Here is an 18,575-nt window from a genome sequence, read left to right on the forward strand (position 1 = left end):
GTTTCCATTGCTGCGCTGTGGGACACTTACCTTGAAGGATCCTGACATCTCCCGTGCTGTGCCTGTCCTGGGAGCGTGAGTATGCAAATGTGTGTGTGACTCCCCCGCTCCCCACTTTTGAGCTTAGCTATCAGAATAATAAACATGCTGCTTTCTGCCAAACTCTGGTGGGTCATTAGTCCTCCCTAAGCTTACTAGCTGGCCCAGTTTCATGTAACACCCCGATTTCTTCAGAGAGAGGTTCAAGTGATAAGGCATTAGACTAGAAGTTGAGAGCTCTGGGTTCTAATCCCAGCTCTGCCACTGATTTAATGGGTGGCCTTGGGCAAGTCACTTTTCCTTTTTTGAGTGATTGCTCATGTACATTCCACAATAGGTGTGTGTGCCCACGACATGCACCAGTGCTGGAAGTGCTGCCTCTCCCTGTGATTGACCAACTTGACCACTAAGGAGTTGGGAGCAGGGTGGGTGTACAGGTATTCATGCCCCTTAGCGGGCATGAAGTAATTCCGTTCCGCCCTCTTAGAGATGGGTGGCAAGGAAGCCGGGGTTTGCCACAAGGCATTTGAAATCTTCGGCATCCCTTCGTGGAGCGGGAGAGCCACCCTGCCCAGTGCCGAAGCCGAGAGGACATTGAAAAGGGAGTCCAAGGGTTCCTCCACCTCCTCAGCTTGAAGGTTGAAGCTTGATGCCACCCTTTTCAACAGTTCCTGGTGGGCATTAGAGTCCTCCTGTGGGACAGGTGGAAGAGGAGCCTTGATCAGCTCATCCGGGGAGGATGAGGATGAGGATGGGAGCGCAGTACTCTGCATACCCACTGGTGCCGCAGGTCCCACCACTTGGTCCCCCTCTGGGTGCAGAACCGGGGATGAACACTCCACCGACTCCTTCCTGGGAGGTTGAGAAAGGGAGGCCAATGGTCTCTCTGAGACACCGGCCACCAAGCAAGCCACCACCAGGGGCTGCATCGGGGGCCACGTTGGGGCCCATTGGTACCATGGTGCCGGCCAAGGAGCCCAGTACCCCTGCACCTATTGTGGAAAAACCAGCCCCATCTCCTAAGAATAAAGACTCGAGGAGACTGGATCTATTCGGGCGGAAGGTTTATTCGTCCTCAAGTTTCCAACTGAGGGTCGTGAACCACTAAGCCCTACTGGGGAGATAGGAGTTCAATTTGTGGGGCTCTCTGCCCAAATTTGAGGACTCCCTCTAAGAGTGTGACAAAAAAGGGGTTCAAGGCTCTGCTGGAGGAGGGTATGGCTGCTGCTATGGTGGCCCTTCAGGCAGCTTCAGATGCCGCAGATACGGCTGCAAGGTCTATGCCTCCGCGGTGTCCATGAGGAGGACGTCGTGGCTCCTGCTGTCTGGGCTGTCCAGCGAGGCACAGAACTCCTTACAGGACCTTCCGTTTGATGGCAAGGCCCTATTTGTGGAATAGAGGGACGTGAAATTGCACGGCCTGAAAGATTCACTCACAACCCTTAAGACCCTTGGCCTCTATGTCCCGGCCCCGGCCAGGACCAAGTTTAAGTCAGAGCAGGCTCCCATCCCAGGCCACCCACTCTAAATATGAGCCCCCTTATAAAAAGGCAAGGGACTACAAGAAATGCCCGCAGAGGCAATCCCAGTCTCCTGCCTGTTTACCCTTGAAGGGCCCAGGTTGGGGCGCAAAGTGGGATGCCTGGGGGCTACTTACCAGTTCATACCAGGGATCCACATGCAATAAAGCTTCCCTTCTCCAACCGGTTGTGTGCTTTTCTCTCAGAGTGGTCGTGGCTGACCTCAGACTGATGGTTTCTCAACACCATCTCCCGGGGCTAGCCCCTCCAGTTTACCTCTACCCCACCCACCCACCCTCCCTCCATCCCTGTCCCTTCTTAGGGACCCCTCTCATGAGGCCCTGCTCAAGCAGGAGGTGGGGTGGCTTCTTGGCCTAGGAGCAGTGGAGGTGGTACTGGAGGAGTTCAGATGCAAGGGCTTCTACTCCCACTACTTCCTTATCCTGAAGGCCAGAGGGGGGGCTCAGGCCATCCTGGACCTGCGAGGCCTGAATTAGTACATGGTAAAACTCAAGTTTCACATAGTCTCTCTGGCCTTCATCATCCCTTCCCTGGATTCTGGGGACTAGTACGCCACCCTCGATCTGCCGGATGTGTACTTCCACATTCATATATTTGAGGGACACAGACGTTTCCTCCATTTCACAGTTGGGCAGGAACACTACCAATTTACGGTCCTCCCATTTGGCCTGTCCACTGCTCCCAGGGTATTCACAAAGTGCATGTCTGTGGTTGCGGCCTACCTCAGACGCCGCGGGGTCCAGATCTTCCCCTATCTCGACAACTGGCTGGTCAAGGGCAGCTCCAGGTTGCAGGTGCGGGGTCCTGTAGCACTTCTGTCCATGTGCAACACTCTGGGCCTGTTGGCAAACGACACCAAGTCCATGTTAAACTCTGTGTGCTGCACCGGGTCTATTGGGGCAGTCCTGGACATGACAGCGGCCAGGGCCTCCCTCCCACTGGACAGATTCGAGACCCTAAGGGAGCTCATCAGCACAGTCACAAGGTTCCCTGTGACCCCAGCCAAAGCGTGCCTCCAGCTTCTGGGTCACATGTCAACGTGTACATATGTGATTCACCACACCAGACTCAGGATGAGGCCACCCCAGCTCTGGTTGGCCTCGGTGTTCTCCCAGTCTAGAGACAGGATGGACAAAGTCCTCACTGTGCCCAAACCGATGATCACGTCTCTTCGATGGTGGTTCTCCCTGGGGAACATGCTCCGCGGGGTCCTGTTCATGCTCCATGGATGGCTCCACGGATGGCTCCACAGATGGCCAGCCCCCATCCGTGGACCTGGTGTCCGATGCGTCGGACATAGGGTGGGGAGCCCGTGTGGGGAACATTCAGACCCAAGGTCTGTAGTCCGCACGGGACCTTGCCCTATATATAAATGTCAAGGAGCTCAGGGCAGTCCGTCTGGCATGCGTGGCCTTCCACGCGCACCTGGAGGGCAGAGTGGTCAAGGTTCTCAAAGACAACACTGCCTCAATGTTTTCCATCAACAGGCAAGGCGAGAGGCCTGCTCCTCTGTCAAGAAGCCCTCAGGCTGTGGGACCTCTGTATAGCCCACGATATTTGCCTGGAAGCCCACCACTTACCAGGCGCCCGGAACTCTCGAGCGGATCGCCTGAGCCAAGACTTCTCCTCTCAGCACGAGTGGTTGCTACACCCAGAGGTGGTGCACAGCATTTTCCAAATGTGGGGCACTCCCCAGGTGGACCTGTTTGTGACATGGCAGAACCACCGGTGTCTCCGCTTCTGCTCTTGGGGGGGTTGGGCAAGGGCACCATCTCCAATGCCTTCCTCCTATCCTGGGTGGGTCAGCTTCTCTATGCCTTCCCCCCGATCCCGCTGATCGGCAATGTCTTGGAGAAGATAAAAACAGACAGAGCCTGGGTCCTTCTGATTGCCCTGGCGTGGCCCAGGCAGCATTGGCACGGGACTCTCACGAGCCTGGCAGTTGCCCCACCATGGCTGTTGCATCCCTCCCGGACCTGCTATCCCAGGACCAGGGCCACTGCCTCCACCCCAACCTATCAGCACTCCACCTCACGGCGTGGCTGCTCAATGGTTAGGCCAGGAGGAGAGGACTTGCCTGGAAGGGGTTCAGCACATCCTCCCGGAAAGCAGACAGCCTTCCACACGTCAGGCCTACCTGGCAAAGTGGTCTCGGTTTTCCCGGTGAGCAGCTGATCAAGGCGTTTTGCCTGTGGCCACTCCGATTCAGCTCATTTTAGACTATCTCCTTCACCTTAGAGCCCAAGGTCTAGCGTCCTGGTCTGTCAAGGTGCACTTGGCAGCCATATAGGCCTTCCACCCACCGGTGCAGGGCCACACAGTGTTCTCCCATGCTTTGACTGGCCAATTCCTTAGGGGTTTGGAGCGTCTCTTCCCATATGTTAGGCTCCCAGTCCCCTAAGTGGGACCTGAACTTGGTGCTGACCAGGTTGACAGGTCCCCCATTTAAACTGCTAGCTACATGCTCCTGGTCTCACCTCTTGTGGAAGCTACCTTCCTGGTGGTGATCACATTTGCTAGATGGGTTTCGGAGCTCTGGGCCCTGACCTCTGAACACCCATACACTGTGTTCCGTAAGGAAAAGGTCCAGCGCCAACCACATTCCTCGTTCCTCCCCAAGGTGGTCTCCACCTACCATATGGGTCAGGACATTTTCCTGCCAGTGCTCTGTCCCAAGCCCCATGTGTCCAGTGAGGAGCACCGCCTCCACATGCTGGATGTGAGGTGGGCTCTAGCCTTTTACCTAGAACATATAAAGCCATTCAGGAAGTCCTTGCAGCTTTTCATTGCCTCAGCCAAATGCATGAGAGGTCGGCCGATCTCCACTCAGTGGCTCTCCAACTGGATCACCTCTTGTATTCGTACCTGTTACGACCTGGCGGGAGTCCCCCTGCCACCGACTGTGAGGGTGCACTTGACTAGGGCACAAGCCTTGTTGGCTGCCTTTCTGGCCCATGTCCCCATTCAGGACATTTGTAGGGCTGACCCATGGTCTTCGGTTCATGCTTTCACCTCGCATTTTGTAATCATCTCCCAAACCAGGGAGGACGCTGGGTTCGGCAGAGCTGTACTCTATCCCAAGTGTCTGTGAACTCCTACCCACCTCCAACAGATATAGCTTGGAATCACCTATTGTGGAATGCACATGAGCAATCACTCGAAGAAGAAAAGACTGTTCCCGTTTCCTGAACTGGTGTTCTTCGAGATGTGTTGCTCACGTCCATTCCACATCCTGCCCTCCTTCCCCTCTGTTGGAGTTGTCTAACAAGAATGAACTGAAGGTGGGGGGAGCACACAGCGCCCCTTATACCACACCATGGAGCCGCCACTCCAGGGGTCTCGAGGGACACTCCCCTACGGCTACTGCTAGGGGGAAAACTTCTGGCACCGGTGCATGTGCCAAGCACGCACACCTATTGCGGAATGCACTTGAGCGACCACATCTCGAAGAACGCCAGGTACGGAAAAGGTAACTGTCGTCTCTCTGTGCTTCGGTTGCCCCATCGGTAAAAATGAGCATAGTGATAGCCCGCTGCGTTTTGTCATCCACCAAAGCGCTGAGTATTGTTCTCTGGCAGGGAACTGAGGACCTGGTTTGTACATGCTGCTGAATAATAAATTCCTTCCCCTTATCAGCCTCTTCTTTGCATTCACACCCCCTTCCCTGCTAAGGAAGCCCTGTATCAGCAAACCAGAGTTTATCATCTTGTAAACAAGCCACCAAGGAAGGAAAGAAGGGGAAGCTGAGCTACAGGCCACAGAAGAAGGATGTTCGTGCAGTATCATCTCGATCCTTTTGAGCGGGGTGGACTGGGCTGCCTTGGCCAGCACTGGAATGGAGAGCTGTGCGCTGCCATGTGCCAGTCCAGTGCTTTGGATCAATGCACACAACTGGTTCTGCTGGACATTGCATGGTAGCTTCTGTCAGGCCTCTGCTCAAAAGCTGCCTCTTCACTGATGACTCAGCGATCCACAGGTGGGACCTATCCCTGCCTCTTCGACAGTAGCTGGATGCTACTGAGGCCCACTTCTCCCCTGAGCCCAGCTGTGGAAGAACAGGACCCACTGTGCCCAGTTAGAGCACTGGCCTTTTCTGCCATAGGTCTGGTGTTTTGAAGTCAGCTTGGCTGGGAATGGTGGATGTTCAGCAACTCTCAGGATTAGGCCCCAGCTGCCATTCATGCTTTGCATCACCCTCCTAGCTGTGAGCAGAACTCAGTGGGGCTGGTTTGCCCCGTAGAAAACAGATAGGGCCTTGGCTGGCTTTGCTGCATCCTCTGTAAGAGGATGAGAAAGCAGCTAGTGAATTGCACTCTCAGGTGAGGGAGCTGGTTTTGTGTGATGTATTTAAATGGCTGGCTTGGGCTAGAAGGATAAATGATTGGGGCTATCAGTCCTCATGCTTCAGGACATAAGCTGATCTCAGCAGAGAGGTAAGGCAGGAACTGCTTCCCCCTTTTCCAGTGCTATGGAATTACAGGATTAGGCCCTATTTACACAGAGCATAAAACTCTATTGAGAGAACCAGGGATCAACACGGCTAAAACATGGGCTTTGCTGGTGTGATTTGCCTGTGGGATGCGAGCTGCCCAGAACAGCCTGAAACCCACATTATAGGTAGGGAGCAAGTCTAGAGGACACTCAAGCCAAATCTAGAGTCAGGCTACAGTAATCAGCAGAGTGACTCCAGATTTACACTGGACAAAGATCACCACTGATTCCCAGGCACTGACTGTATTTACACTAGTGCTAGAATCAGGAGTAATGTGTTTAAATGTTTAGTGTTGCAGCTAACACTCTTTTATCCCCTGCATGTACTTGGACTGTGTCAGCCCAGCATGGGAGTTTTTAATACCTCAGGTTAGTACTGTAGAGCTTGAAGTCTGGTCACAGGGAAATCATCTTTCCAAGGCCTGGATGGATCAGGCCAAGAACACATGGAGGGAGAGGGAAATTGCCTTTTATTCTTGTTCTCCCTGAACTGGTGCTGACTTTTAAATTCCTCCTAAACATTAACCATTCCCTGGTACTCTCGCCCCAGAAATGATTCTTCCTGGGAGCGATTTTAGACTCTTGCTGGGATATTTTTGGATCTCTTCATTTCTATTTTAGTGCCAGCAAGAACCCACAACCAGTGCCCCTGGGACACTCTCCTCTGGTTTGCCTGGGTCCACCCATCTCTCTGGCTTGATTTTTTTCCATTGAAACCAGACAGTCTTTACAGCTGACTGTTGTTTTTGTACTGCGATGCCATGGTGACCACTGGCAACAAGCAGTTCTGGACTTGAGATGCAGCTAGCCTGACCTCTCAGCAGCTGGAGCAGCACCAGGGTTTGTGCAGCTGGCAAGAGGATGGGGATAAGATTCCAGCACCCAGATCAGCTGGAGCTACTTACGTTCAGTGAGCGACTTTATGGGCCAAGTTCTCCCTCCTCCACTTCTCTCTGTCCTCTTCTTCCCCCTTTCATCAGCCAAAGTGAGGAAGGTGGGGAAGCATTGTCCTAGTGAATCAGTCCCCAGAAACTGCTCTACAGCAGGGCCCTGGACTGAATGAATCACACATACACACCCTTAATCAGTTCCGGGAGTGCCTGCAGGGCAAGGAGATGTGGCTGCCCGGGTTGGACTCCAAGCTTAGATTCAGAGATGCCAAGGCCAGCTGGCACTATTGTGATTGTCTAGTCTGACCTCCCACATACCACAGGCCATGCAACTTCCCCTAAGGCTCCAAGTCACCAGCACAAGGATTCAAGCAAAAGTTTTCCAAAGAGGCCACAAAAAGAAGACACCAAAGTTGGCGTGCCAATGGGTTTCATGGAAAAGTGACCTAAAGCCTGAACCAGATGACCCATGTCCAGCTGGGGGTGACCGCACTTCACCGTGGACTGGGCTCAACCTCTGTCTTAGGTTGGGGGGCAGATTAGGGAGGGCAAGACAGGCAGGGGATGTGGGGGGCACTGGAGGAGCTAATCAACAGAGCTCACTGACACTGGAAGATGTTTGTCTTAACTGGTCCGGTGGCAAGAGGAAGGGGCAGCTGGAAACGTCCTCCAGATCCCACCCATCATGCCAGGGGCTCTGTGTAAGCCAATGGGCTCTCGCAGCGGCCTGTGCACCACAGAACCAGTCCTGTTTTATTTCCTCAAAAGGACCCAAGTCCAGTACATCAAACACTCTCCTTCCCCCCTGATCCGGGGTCTTCTGCAAGGGCCAGTCTACTCCCTGCACGACTCACTCCAGAGGCTGTCTACCTGGGAGTCGAGGCGGGCATCTCTGTTCCCTTCTCCTGTGGGATGACCCGCCACAGGTTCCCTGCGTGGGGTCACACAGGGACTGGGACCTCCTGCAGCTCTAACTTGCAGCTGAGCTACTTGCTGGCTCTCAAGAGACTCTGCTGATCCTAATGCTAAAAGTGGGGCTAAGCAGGGTGGGCCCCCTCCCAAGGCAGCTCCCTCTATCTACACGCAGCTTAGCTGTTTCCTCTCTTTGCTGGGCCTCAGTGATGATAGGTCACCTCTCTGGTCCTATCCCTCTTTATGGCCTGCTTCATTCCAGCTTTTCTCAGGCATGAAGCACCCTGTCCAAACTGGGACATCACCCACCCCTTGAGGCATGCTCCCTGCTTTGGCTGGGGCCAGCTCTCTTCCTCAGGTGGCCTGGGAGGGACGGCACAGCAAGCCCAGCTACTGAATTCCCAAGGAGCATCTTGGCTTGGAACAGAGGGTTCAAACTTACAGCACGAGTGTACGGAGGAGGTAGGCTGCAGCAGTGCATCCTATTGGGGAGGGCAGGGGATGGTAGCTAGTGAAGGGCCAGGGCCACTCCCTTGCTCTGCAGTACAGGTGAGGAGAAGGTGGGTCATGATGCTGCAAACTGGAATTGAATTTGGTAAAGCTGAGGGCTACCCAGCTCAGGCGATGGGCCTCCTGTGCCAGCCAGGGGCATTTCCCTCTGGAAGATGGCAGTGGGTCAGAGCAGGGTGGGAGCATCCTGCTTTCTCCCCTCACCCTGCCCTCTCTCCCTTTTCTTTTTGCGAATACAGACTAACATGGCTGTTACTCTGAAACCTAACAGAACAAAGACTATCTATGGAGCCTAATCAGCTCTGTCTTTAAACTGTGGAGAGGGGCAGGTCAAATCGTCCTTGGGACTCCGGCAGACCATCAAGCAAAACACCTGTCCCCACCCTCTCTCCTGATGCCCTCAATCAGCACAGGCTAAGTACGGTTCTACTGCCCTTTACTCCTACAATAAGAACAACAACATCCCCCCTCCCCCCCCAGCATTCAAGTGATTTGTAACCCAACCCCAGCCAAAATCTATCACTTGGGCAACACAGCTCTGTTTGCTGGATACCTAGGTAAATTAGGTGTGAATGTAAATACAATCTGGTCCTGAAGCCTTCCCCCCCAGCTCATCACTAGCTGCCAGGGAGAGCTCATTTAGACTTTGCTTACAAATCATCATTTGAAATTATTAGGTTGGCCAACATCACCAGAATGAATGCACTGACATTGGCATAAAAAACAACAGCGGGATACGGAAGCTAGTCTATGTTCATACTTCTCAAATCTATTATACTTTTTCAGATACACATATTTTATCATACACTGTATATGCTTTTAAAGTGCATATTAACGTTTCAATTTCAATTCAAGTTTCCAAACAACCACTCAATTGGCAACACTGCATGTAACTAGTTCACAAAACTGGGGGGTGCTGGGTAAATTCAGGGGGTGTAGGGAAATCCCTGCACCAGACCTACCAGTCCTGCTCCCTAACCCTGCTGCTGGACACCAGGGGCTGACCCAGGCCGCTGCAGGGACCCTGCCCCACAAAGGGTTAAGAGCCAAGGCCCAGCCCACTCCCTCAGCCAGCTTTCCGAAGGGCCCCAAGCAGCCCCGAGTTTCTCTCTCGGGGGGCCCCGCCTGCTCTCTCCCCTTCCCCAGTGCAGGCGCCCGGCGCAGGCCCGCAGGCGTCGCTCTGGGAACGGCAGGAAACGAACCTCCAGCCGGGCTGGGGGCTGATCCTGCCACGGCAGCCTCGGGGGCGCGCTGGGATGCCAGGGCAGCCGGGCACCGCTTTTCCTGCCGCCCGCGGGGTTATTTCTGGGCTCTCCGCTCAGTTCGTCCCCCCTTTGCCGGGGGAGGACGGCCCCTCCCACGGCCCCGCCACGGTCTCCGTGTGAATCTGCCCCGCGCTCCCGCCCGGTCCTTCCCTCCTCGGGGGCTCCGAGGCGCGGGCAGCAACTCCAGCGGGAGCCCGGGGCGCACAGCCGGGACCGCTGCGCTCGCAGACCCAGCCGCTGCGGGGTGTTTCCGCCCGTGTGACGGAGCGAGATGAACCAGGCGAATCCGGGGCACCCCCCAGCACAAAGCGGCCCCGCTGAGCGGTGCTGGGGCGACGCGTCCCGGCCGAGGAGAGCCAGGGGCCGGCGGGAACGTCGCGGCGATCCCCGCCAGTGTCTGCGCGGAGGTTGCGCCTCGTTCAAACCCAGGGGGCGGGGAGGAAAGAGCCGGGCGGGCTGAAAAGGGGAGCGAGGCAGACAGAGGAAGGGAGGGCCGGGGGCCGGGCTTCGCGCTGAGGCTTCCCCCACCCCAGTGCCATCGCCGGAGGGGCTCTGCCCTGGGCCCCCCTCGCTGCGCTCCCCGGGGCCATGGCCGCGGCCCCGGCCCAGGAGATGATCGAGCTGAAGAACCTAGAGCTGGAGAAGCGGATCGACCTGACCCGGGGCACCCCGGAGCGCCCCGTGCGCCTGGAGCGCACCAACGCCCTGCGCATCACGCCCGGCAAGGTGCCCGAGCTCCTGAGCCGCGTGCGGCAGATCCGCCTGCTGGGCGGGCAGAACGACCCCCGGCTGACGGGCCAGCTGGGCGAGGGCCACGCCTTCCGGCCCTGCACCCGCGGCCAGCAGACCTGGTGCGACCTGTGCGGAGATTTCGTCTGGGGGGGCCCCCGGAAGAGCCTGCAGTGCGCCCGTGAGTACCGCAGCGGGCCTCCCCTGCAGGGGGGCGCAGGCAGCGGGACTGGCCGAGGCTGGGTTGTTGGCCCCTTCTTGTTAACCCAGCAGAGGGACCCCCGCCCCGTACTGCTCTGAGGCCCATTGATGGGGGGTGGGCTTTCGGCAGGGGCATTTGTCTCAGCCTGGCACCTTTCCCAGTAGTCAGGCCAGAGGCATCCATCTGGGGCTGGGGACGGAGAGCCCTGTCCCTTCTGGTGGAGAAGGGAGCAGCCATAGTCTGTCAGCTGCTCAGGCTGCCCTCCAGTTCCCCTGCCAAAGCCTGGAGAGCAGGAGCCAGGAGAGGAAGTGAGGGGCAGGAACCAGGGGTCTACATCTTCCTCCTTCCCAGAGTTCAGGCAGTGGCTCAGGGCACAGGCCTCCTGCCCCAACCCACCCAGGGGTCCCCTTGTAGCCTGAGAGAGGGCAGGAGACTTCCTTTCCTCCTCTGTTCTCTCCCTGGCTCTCCTCTCTGGTTGAGGGGATGGCAGGACCCTTCCCCTGCCGTGCTCCAGCTAGGGACAGCATAGTGCCCAACACCTGGCTCCGCTAGCCAAAGAATCAGTGCCAGGCCATGCATCATCCCGTATCCGCGTGGCTGCCAGGCCACATGGGGTGGGCCACGTGTGGGGCCTGTGAGCTGGTGTGAGCAGCCCAGTTCTGGGACACTCACCTCTCTCCAGACCTCACTCTGCCTGGGATGAACTCAGGGCTCAGCTCTTCAAACATATAAGAATGGCCATACTGGGTCAGACCAATGGTTCACCTAGCCCGGTATCATGCCTGTGACAGTGGCCAGTGCCAGGTGCTTCAGAGGGAATGAACAGAACAGTCCCCACAGCGGCCAGCACTTTGCTGCCTCCCCCAATCCAGCTCAGCAGCTCCTGGCCTGCTCTGGGCTAAGCACAAAGCGCAGACTCCACAGTGGGACGAGTGCTAGCTCATGCATGGAGCTGGGGCCAGGTCCTGCATGTCCTGGCCCCATAGTAAGGTCAGTTCTAGGCTGATGACGTTTGAGATCATCACGCACAGCAAACTCTCTGTTCCGCCGAGCAGAGCTTACTGCTGTGGGTCATTTTGCAGTGTTATCACACCCAGGCCTAGCGACCTGGCCAAGTCACCCTATCATCCCAACGGGCTCCCCCTGCTGGTGATTACACAATGGTGCACAGAGGAAATTAGCTAGCCATGTGAAGACTTCAGAGCCCTCAGGACTCAGAGCCAGCCCAGGGCCTGTGAGAATGGCAATCCCATGGGTATGTGGGACTCCCCCCCTCCACACACACACACACATGGCATTGGGGTCTGCCCGCATGGTGCGAAAGCTGCCCTGGGGCACCATCTCACAATGACAGGTTTCAGAGTAACAGCCGTGTTAGTCTGTATTCGCAAAAAGAAAAGGAGTACTTGTGGCACCTTAGAGACTAACCAATTTATTTGAGCATAAGCTTTCGTGAGCTACAGCTCACTTCATCGGATGCATACTGTGGAAAGTGTAGAAGATCTTATTATATACACTCAAAGCATGAGAAAATATACCTCCTCCCACCCCACTCTCCTGCTGGTAATAGCTTATCTAAAGTGATCACTCTCCTTACAATGTGTATGATAATCAAGTTGGGCCATTTCCAGCACAAATCCAGGTTTTCTCACCCCCCCCCCCCCCCACAAACTCAGAGTGGCCCAACTTGATTATCATACACATTGTAAAGAGAGTGATCACTTTAGATAAGCTATTACCAGCAGGAGAGTGGGGTGGGAGGAGGTATATTTTCTCATGCTTTGTGTGTATATAATAAGATCTTCTACACTTTCCACAGTATGCATCCGATGAAGTGAGCTGTAGTTCACGAAAGCTTATGCTCAAATAAATTGGTTAGTCTCTAAGGTGCCACAAGTACTCCTTTTCATCTCCCAATGGTGCTTTACCCAACACCCAGGAGCTCCCAGTTGTCCCCTGGGCTCCTAGGGAGCCCTGCGAATGCAGCCCTGGGGGCACTGTGGGGAAGGGGAGATGGTTCCCTATGCTCATCTCCAGTCATCTTCTTCTGACCAGCGCTCAGCACCGTTGGGAGAGAACCACAGCCAGCCGCTGTAGCTAGAGGGCCCCCGGATGCAGCACTGGTGTGGGTGAGGAGAGCATGAAAGCTCCACTCGGAAGTGTTTAAACCCCAGCCCTGGCACTGTGGGGTCTGGAGTTCCCAGCAGATGCACAGCAGGTCGGGAACCCCCGGCCAGCCAGGTGCAGCTGTCAGTAAGAATTGAAGGGCTTGGTCGCCTGCCAATCACAGGAAGCGTGGGTGTGGGAGGAAGCCCTTGGGTTAATGGGTTCTTTACCTCTATCTGTTTGCCATGCTGTGCTGGCACTAGGCAGGTGTGGGTGCAAGGCCCCAGTGGCACAGACAGACCAAGGCTCTCCTCCAGCCATAGCGTGTCAAGCTGGGATCTCTTCTGATCCTGCAAGCCAGGCAGAGCTGGGCTGGATGAGAGACACTCTTAGGGAAATCCAAGGTGCTGCAGGAAGGGGGCACCCTTCCCTCTAAGCCAGGGAGTAGAGCTCTGCTGCGAGAACCTGAGGCCCTGCCTGCTTGCGAGCATTAAAGATGGTGGGGCACTGTCTGCAAGACTGAGGGTATTAACCTTAAGGGCTTGGCCAGGTCCCTCCTTCGGCGATGTTACAATCTGCCTCCCCTGAATCCCTCTTCAGTCTTCTCCACAGAAGAACAGGTTCCATTTCTATCCCAAAGGCTTGGGTGGCATCGCTGTGTGGTGTCGAACAGCTGCTGCATTCTGCCTCAGAGGCAGCTGCATTTCAGTGATGTGGAGCTGGAAGATCTCTCTGGGGGGACAGTAACACTGAGGCAGGGCCGACTTGCCCAGCCTGGGACAGGGAGGGAATGGAACCATTTGCTGGCTCCCAAATTCCTCCTCCTGCTAGAAGAGGCAGAGGCTGGTGGGGCTCATTCCTGGGGAGCAGGGGAGGCAGCAGGCGTGGCTCAGGCTGACTGGGGGGGTGCAGGATGGCACGGGGGTGTTTGTATGGGTTGGGAGAGTTGGCAGAGGCAAGGAGTGTCTCTGGAGTGGCTGGGCACTGAGGCTGGGCATTACAATAGGCACTGAGAGTGACAGGTGGGGAGCCATGCTGACGGGCACTGTGATGTGATTGCTGGAGATGGTGGGCACGGAGCCCAGCGGGGACCCCGGGGGGTCAGGGCATGGGGCATGGACCTGACAGCCTACTGGTCAGGGCACAGAGCCCGGCAAGGGCCATGATGTGGGGCAATGGGATGGTGGTAATTGGTGCCCTTAGAGATGGTATCAGTCAACTGATTTGGGCCCATGCTCAGGGAATGCCCATCCTGCTTCTGTTGAGCGGGGAGAAATGTATAGAGCAGAACAGAATATTTTAGAGATGGAAATAATTGGAGGCAGGAGAGTCCCATGCTGAAGGACGGGGAGGCCCCACCCACCCCAACTGATTGACATGCCCCAGCTGCCAACCTGCTTTAGTGTGATTTCCTTTCCACCTCTGCCTCCACTTCTCCAGTGGCATCTGGGTCTCCATTCACCGCAAGCAAATCCCAGGCAGGTGGCCAGTGGGCTGCCGGGAGAGGGGCTGAAGACCCCAAGGTTTCTGAGGGCCGGGGCTCTGGGGCAGCCCTTCCGTGACAAGTTTCCAGGCTTCCTACCCTAGATCTGGGAGCTTGAAAGCACTGGGAGCCTCAGCTCTAGCCAGGACTTGACACCCTGCTCTGCTGCAGAAAGCATAAAAGTCCTGAGACAGGCCTCCAGGCTCTGTGGTCCTACAACAGCCCTGCCATGTGGGCTGCCTCAGGGCTGGGATTCCCGGGCCCTCAGGATCCCAGGCCAGCCGGCTCCCTGTGGTGCCTGACTCCACAGTGGAAGAGGCTATTCTGCAGTAGCTATCGTGGTCGATTTTCCCTATGTAGATCAGCCCTGAGATTTACCGTGATCCCTTCTGGGCCAAAGGAGAAGCCAGAGACTTCAGGTTTGTTTTTAACCCTGGAAAAAGGGCAGGGGATGGAGTTGGAATTTTCCTGGGAAGGAGGAGGAAGCTGAAACCTTTGCTTGTGTGACCCTGCCATGAAGGGATGGGAAGATCTACCTGGCCCCGATGCTGTGCTGGAGACAGCTGAGTTGATTCTTGCTTTTGCTTCTTGCATTGCTGGGTCCCTTTGGCCCAGTGACCCCGCCCCCACAATCTGTGTTGCTCGCAGCTGTCACCCCACGCTGAGCTCTGTGCCTCTGACCCCCACAGAGGATGGGACGTGGGAACGCTCTCAGCATCAACCCTGAGGCGGTCTGCTGCTTCCTGCCCCATCCGTGTCTGCTCTAATGTCAGGAGAGCTGTTGCCCCAGAGGGACGAGCAGACAAGGCAGTAACTGAACAGCATGAAGGCCAGCGTGGCAAAGCTCTTCTGATTGTAACTAATCGATCGCTGAGAGCATCTGTCATCCCAAAGTGCTGCATCAGTTACAGACAAACTCTTTGACTCCCACCCCGCTGAATGCAGCTGCCTCTGGGGTGGAACGCAGCAGCTGTTTAACAGCACACAGCAACCCTGGGACAGGAAGCAAAACTGTGTCCAACTGAAACTTCAGGGGGAGGCCAGGTCAGCAGAATTTAATGACCAATGTTGCACTTTGGCCCGAAAGTGGCTTTAACCTGCAACAATTCTTGTGAAAAGAATAATAATAGTAATAATAATAATACTTAGTACTTCTATAAATGCCAAAGGACTGTGACTGGCCACAAGGTGTCCGTACTGCACCGAGGTCAGTACTACATCAGAGAGGAGGACACCCCCTACTGGCCCACCAACACCGCTTCCTGAAGCACACTGTGCCCTACCACCATACTGGGACATTGGGGTTGGCATTGACTCAGCAGGGAGAGGGTCCCTTACTGAGCACCCACCCTACTTCCTGCAGCACAGCACGCCCTAGCGCCCTGGGGCAGTGACTGCCAGGGGAGAGTGCCCCCTACTGAGTTACCAACCCCACTTTCTGCATCCCCTGGGCCAGTTCCATGCAAGCACTCACCAGGCTTATATGTGAGATCTAATGAGACCACAGTTCAGTGGGAGGCAGTTGCAGAGCCTGTTAGACATGGTGCCCGGTTGTGAGCAGGCCTGGCAGGATCTGATTTTTATTGTCAATGTTGATAAATGTCAATTTCACCTACAAACCCAAAGATTTCGGTCAGTAATAATCCAAATGTACCGACGGGCGATGTCAGGAAAACGTTGCTTGAGAAGTCCTTAGAGTTTGATTGAAGGACAGTTACTTTGTGCATTTTGGCAGGTGACGTTGTCAGTGTTGTGTTTAGCGGTTATAAAGCGTTACCTCTTGGAATCTCAGCGTCTGTTCTCCGTACACAGTTGTCTGACCCCTCCCCCTAATTTCCAGCAACTGTGAAAATTGAAATGGATAAAAATCTAAAAAATAGTTAAAAATAAACCTCGAGATTCTCCATCAAAATGATGCTAAAGTAACAATTTAATTCTGCCAGGCCTAGTTATAAGCGACAACCGTCCCAGCCACCCCTTCCTCTGTACATGGCCTTTATTAGCAGTGGGTGTCTAAGATAAGTGGAGTGTGGCACTGTAAAATCCATGGATCTGATCCTCTGCTTCCTTATTGGTGTGACTCGGAGTAACTCCAGTGGAGTGACACTGGTGTCAAAGAATCAGATTTATTGTCCTGCTGTGTGGCAGCCATAACCACTAGAGGGCGCCAGAGCCCTATTTAAAGTCATAGCTCCCCTCTAAAAAGAACAGCTGACAATCCATGGAAAACTTGGGAGGAACTTTCCATGGAGAATTAAGTGTGATGGTTCTGCTTCTGCAGCTAAATCCTGCTCTCCAAAGCTGGGGCATGGGGCCTCTTTCTCCTGCTGCTCGCAGGGCCAGTGGTTGGAAAGGCTGGGTTGGAAATCACCATGGATTTGCTTTCTAAAGAGCTGCCTGGCTGCAGCAGGGAACAGGGCAGCCTGGGACTCAGTGGGCTAGTTAGAAGCTGACGAGGCATTCAAGTGTCTCAGCAAAATGGAAGTTTGGCTTCTCTCTCAGTGGAAGGAAGCTCATGTGTTGGATAGACACTGGGATTGTTCTGATGTCCCTATGGAGAGAGAGGGAGAGGCCCTTGAGTTTCCTGAACCCACTGTCAACACCTGTCACTATTATATCCTGACTCTTGTAATATGTGGTGGCTTTTGTCTCTATGGGTTATATGAGAATCTCCAAGCTCATTTTCTTCTGAAGTCTGTCTAGTCCACGTGCTCACAAAGAGAACAGCTTGAAAGCATGGCAAAGGCTCAGAAGACAAATAAGCACCCAAAATGTGTTAGTTTGTCACGGTCTCGTGGTTTTTTAAGCCAATCTTGGGACTTTTTCAGAGGCCTGGTGCCATTTTTTTTTTGGGGGGGGGAACTCCCAGCATTGGAGATACTGCAAAGAGAACAGAAGTGCCATGCTTTTTTCTCCCTCTCTCTCTGTTGGGGGCCCTGTGAAATAGTCACAACTGAATGCTAACATCTCCAAAATCAGAGGTGCTCTCGTTTTCTTTCTATAGTGCCCAACTGTTCCCATTTTCCCCACTCACCACCTGGGTGCATGGGTGCTTGGGGTGCTGGCAAGAACACAGGACTACTTAGGAGTGAATTCAGCTCTGTTTTTCAAGCCACATATTTGGCATATGAAACCATATTCTCATCCAACCAGTTATTCTTTTGCTTCAAAATGGGGAACACTTTGAAATTCATCTTCTGATGAAAGGCTGGAAAAGTGATGTGTTTGGGGGCCACAAAATGGCCTGGAATGAAATGAGGACCATGTTGTTTCTCTAATTTTTAAAAAATATACCAAGATTCCCTAATCTTTGCCTCAATCTTAGTTGCTCGGGAGATCTGGGGGAAGGGAGGGAAACCCCAAACCATTTCTCTTTCCTGAGCATTTGACCGGTTCCTGCTACCAAGCTGCATCCTCTGTTATGTGACATCACAGGTTGCAATGAAGAGGATTGTGATGCCACAAGCAGACCTAAAAGGTGGTAGGACCGAGGCCAATAACACAGAACAAGGGGAAAGAAATAGAGAATTTGTTCTAACAGGGAAAGGTCTTTGCTATGGGGGAGAGGAGACCCCTGTGAGATAGGGGGTGGGGAAAAGGGCATCCCAGCAGAGATCGGAGGCACATGGGGCGAGTGAGGGGGATCTCAGGCTGCATTGTGTCATCATGTGACTGCCGTTGGAGCATTCCTCCTGCACGAGCCCATCTGCGCTGCAGGAGCTGCGGTCGGCTGCAGCCCATCCAGGCGAATGGTTCCGGGGGCAGCCGGGTGCCTGTTAATAGGCTCTTTGTGCTGGCGGGTGGCAGTGTGGCTCCGGGGAAGGGCGATGCTGCTGGGACAGAGGCTCTTTGTCTTGGTCCCTTTGAAGTGTGTGCGCGTTGGGGGGATCACTCTCTCCCTCGCCCCATGGAGGGCATGTGAGTGGAGGCCTCATGGCCATCAGAGATCCTGGGGCTGGCAGGGCAGCGTCCGAGTGCCACAGAGCTGCATGGTGCATTAATCACAGGGACAGAGAAATTGGAGGGGCAGCAGCCCCGTTAGCTCCTGTCCAGCCCAGCCTCCCTGCAAGCCGGGGCAGGAGCATCCCCTGGGGTCTGTTTCCCTGGCTGCTGGCAGATGCTGGGTGTGCACTGTGGTGGTGGTGGAGCACCTTCAGTGGAAGAGGGCAGAACAGGAACCCACCAAGGGTTTCATTGCCCCCTCTGTCCCTCTCCCTGGCTGCTTAGGCTGTGCCTGGCTCCACCTGGGATTGGTGTCCAGTTGTAATGCCTGGTCCTTTCCCCTACAGCCGCTTCCCTGGCTGAGCACCCAGCTCGTGTCTCCTCATCCCCCTACGCCACTTCCTTGGCAGACCCCAGCTCTGCAGGGGTGTGCGTGGCGTGGTACGGGTTGGTGTCCCCAGCGCT

The 18,575-nt window shown here is 55.0% G+C and overlaps 2 protein-coding genes across 2 annotated transcripts in view; one reads left to right on the forward strand and one right to left on the reverse strand.

Annotated features, from left to right (window-relative positions):
- Positions 1–1,086: 1,086 nt before the first annotated feature.
- Positions 1,087–9,705, reverse strand: LOC114019976. The gene is made up of 4 exons (XM_037904927.2): positions 9,586–9,705; positions 3,161–3,427; positions 2,303–2,419; positions 1,087–1,423 (listed from the first exon to the last, which is right to left on the reverse strand). The coding sequence occupies exons 2-4, from the start codon at positions 3,350–3,352 to the stop codon at positions 1,394–1,396; spliced, it is 339 nt and encodes a 112-aa protein (XP_037760855.1). The 5' UTR covers positions 3,353–3,427; positions 9,586–9,705; the 3' UTR covers positions 1,087–1,393.
- Positions 9,706–10,137: 432 nt separating this feature from the next.
- Positions 10,138–18,575, forward strand: part of RASSF1 (Ras association domain family member 1) — a 29,474-nt gene continuing 21,036 nt past the window's right edge. The window contains exon 1 of the mRNA XM_027824320.3: positions 10,138–10,558. Within this exon, the coding sequence (XP_027680121.1) occupies positions 10,237–10,558 (322 nt within the window). The 5' untranslated portion in view covers positions 10,138–10,236. The remainder of the gene's footprint in view (positions 10,559–18,575) is intronic.

Source organism: Chelonia mydas, chromosome 7, assembly GCF_015237465.2.
Source record: "Chelonia mydas isolate rCheMyd1 chromosome 7, rCheMyd1.pri.v2, whole genome shotgun sequence".
In the NCBI taxonomy this organism is placed as follows: domain Eukaryota; kingdom Metazoa; phylum Chordata; order Testudines; family Cheloniidae; genus Chelonia; species Chelonia mydas.